The sequence below is a fragment of the Brassica oleracea genome, unplaced genomic scaffold (genome assembly GCF_000695525.1).
Source record: "Brassica oleracea var. oleracea cultivar TO1000 unplaced genomic scaffold, BOL UnpScaffold02032, whole genome shotgun sequence".
NCBI classification, from domain to species: Eukaryota; Viridiplantae; Streptophyta; class Magnoliopsida; order Brassicales; family Brassicaceae; genus Brassica; species Brassica oleracea.
The window spans coordinates 1,063-3,055 of record NW_013618563.1 but is presented as its reverse complement, the minus strand read 5'-3'; the positions used below and the strand labels follow the sequence as shown (position 1 = coordinate 3,055).

The following is a 1,993-nucleotide window of genomic DNA, read 5'->3' as shown; positions in this document are numbered from 1 at the left end:
CTTATTCCAAGCATACTCTTCATTGCCACCTCTCCTTAACATAATCTCAGCGTGTGTGTGTATATAGGAACCAACAGCTCTACACCATTCCTACTGAATCAAATACCTAGCAGCCTTTAAGATGGATTCATTCATCTGCAACAGACATGAAAAAACAGTCAGAGACTTAACCCAGAATCGATTTCGAAGTGTAAGTCCTATAATGAGACGACAAGAACCACAAATCAATTTTCGAAAACGAGACATCTCAAGCTCTGAACTTCCCCTACAACTAAAAGTTTTTAAAAGCCAAACCTTTGGTCACAATAGCTTTGCTTCTGGAGTTCAACTGATACCATATCAATATATTATCTTGAGTATCAAACAAAATCAATTTATTAGAGCAGACTACAACTCTCTTCATCGCTTAAGTGTATCAACCCCCAAAAATGCATTCATCATGGTTCCAACTTCCACGCTCCCTCTCTGCTGTCGTAACAATCAAAGCACCGTACTTTAGTCAAGATAAAAACTTTAGTCAAGTGTTCTTCATGACCAAAACAGAGAAGAAACGGAGTAAATACATAAACTATAGGCAAGTAAAGACTTTAAATTGTAACATAGAGCATAAAGGTGAACAAGAACAGGGAAAAAACCAAACTCTAGCCAAGAACAGAGCAAAGACAAAGACTTTGGTGTTTCTAAGACTTGGAAAAGGATTAAATGACCGAACGGATGTGACGGCAGATCTGACGGTGAGGCGAGGAAGTGAGGAGTGACGGCCGAGAGGGGGAGGAGGATTGGACGGTATAAAGTTCGGCGAGTCCTGTGTAGCACAGTGATAAGTGATGGCGGAAGAGAGAGGTTACAGGAGGAGCAAGATGAAGAGTGTCACCCGAACCGGTGAACTTTCTCTCGGAAAGAGCAGATCCAGTGTTCCCTTATCCTTGATTTTCCTATCGTAACTTTCCAAAACCCAGAACGTGTAGTCCTCCTTGGCCTCTTCTTCGTGGATTCATACGAGAGAAGAAGTACCACACAAGATCATTCGATTCGATCTTCGATAACCCAAATCAGACAACACGATTGATTTCAAGGTGAATTGAGATTGAGAAACTTACCAGGCAGAAACGCTGGTTCGTAGCTATAGATGTTGATCTCGCTGATCGAATCGTCAAGGAGCCAACTATTACCCAGAATTCTGTTCTTCTGATAAAAGTTTATCAATTCCTCATCCATAGGACTAGACCTAAACCCCACGGGATAATTTTTCATTTACTTGGATGATGAGAGATCGTAAGCAAACAATGAAGAAGAAGAGGTTCTAGATTTTCAGTTTTTAATTCAAGGTGATTGTGCCATAAGAAATAAAGGGGATATTTGATCAAAAAATAAATAAAATAAAATAAAGAGATGTCTGGAGTGAGAATGGCGGAAAACCAAAAATTGGCCAAGTGTTTTGGCTCTTAAATTATTTTTTAGCTATTGCAGTGATTTTTGTGTTTCCGTTTAGTGAAATTTTTTTGCAGCGCAATTTTAATGCTATAATAGAGTTACGATCCGATTTTGATACTTTTAATAGCAGTTGGTGAATTCGTGATACCGTGAATTGCTACCAATACCCATATTTTTTGTAGTGCTATCCCCTAAAAATGCAAATCTTGATCATGAATCTAGCAGTTCAAGCTCCTCGCTGCTACACACCACCAAACAGTTCACTGCCTCCCCTACACCGACAAACACACCAATCTAAACACCTTTGGTGTTCGCAAGCTGGAAGAGAAGACATGTAACCCCTAAAGGAGCACGCTGAGACATGTCCTCAACGGAACCAGACATGCATGAGAGAAGATACACCGCTACTACGTGGAAAAATCGAGAAGATAAGAGACTCTAGATCCGCCACATCAAACTGTTCCAAATAAAAATCTTATATCCGCATATGAAGAACATAGATGAGAAACGAAAGAAGATGAAATCAGACCTTCGTGGCTCTGGAAATTTATGAGCCAAA

General features: G+C 39.9%; 1 protein-coding gene across 7 annotated transcripts; it reads right to left on the bottom strand.

Moving 5' to 3' along the window:
- Nucleotides 1–6: 6 nt before the first annotated feature.
- On the bottom strand, nt 7–1,393 carry LOC106321572 (NAC domain-containing protein 69-like). Of its 7 annotated transcripts, XM_013759823.1 has the most exons (4): nt 1,101–1,393; nt 875–984; nt 708–805; nt 142–465 (listed from the first exon to the last, which is right to left on the bottom strand). In XM_013759823.1, the coding sequence occupies exons 1-4, from the start codon at nt 1,252–1,254 to the stop codon at nt 438–440; spliced, it is 390 nt and encodes a 129-aa protein (XP_013615277.1). In that variant the 5' UTR covers nt 1,255–1,393; the 3' UTR covers nt 142–437. The 7 variants fall into 7 exon arrangements, 2 of the variants coding, with proteins under 2 accessions (XP_013615277.1, XP_013615275.1); XR_001266101.1 differs by lacking the exons at nt 708–805; nt 875–984 and adding an exon at nt 7–135 and having other exon boundaries at nt 295–468; XR_001266100.1 differs by lacking the exons at nt 708–805; nt 875–984 and adding an exon at nt 7–135 and having other exon boundaries at nt 295–465.
- Nucleotides 1,394–1,993: the final 600 nt, after the last annotated feature.

Coding starts and splice junctions, on each gene's coding strand:
- LOC106321572 (XM_013759821.1), bottom strand. CDS start 1,254: ATGAAAAATTATCCCGTGGGGTTTAGGTCTAGTCCTATGGATGAGGAA. Junction 985..1,100: donor CGAACCAGCGTTTCTGCCTG/GTAAGTTTCTCA, acceptor GAATCCACGAAG/AAGAGGCCAAGGAGGACTAC. Junction 806..874: donor GAGAAAGTTCACCGGTTCGG/GTGACACTCTTC, acceptor TGTGCTACACAG/GACTCGCCGAACTTTATACC.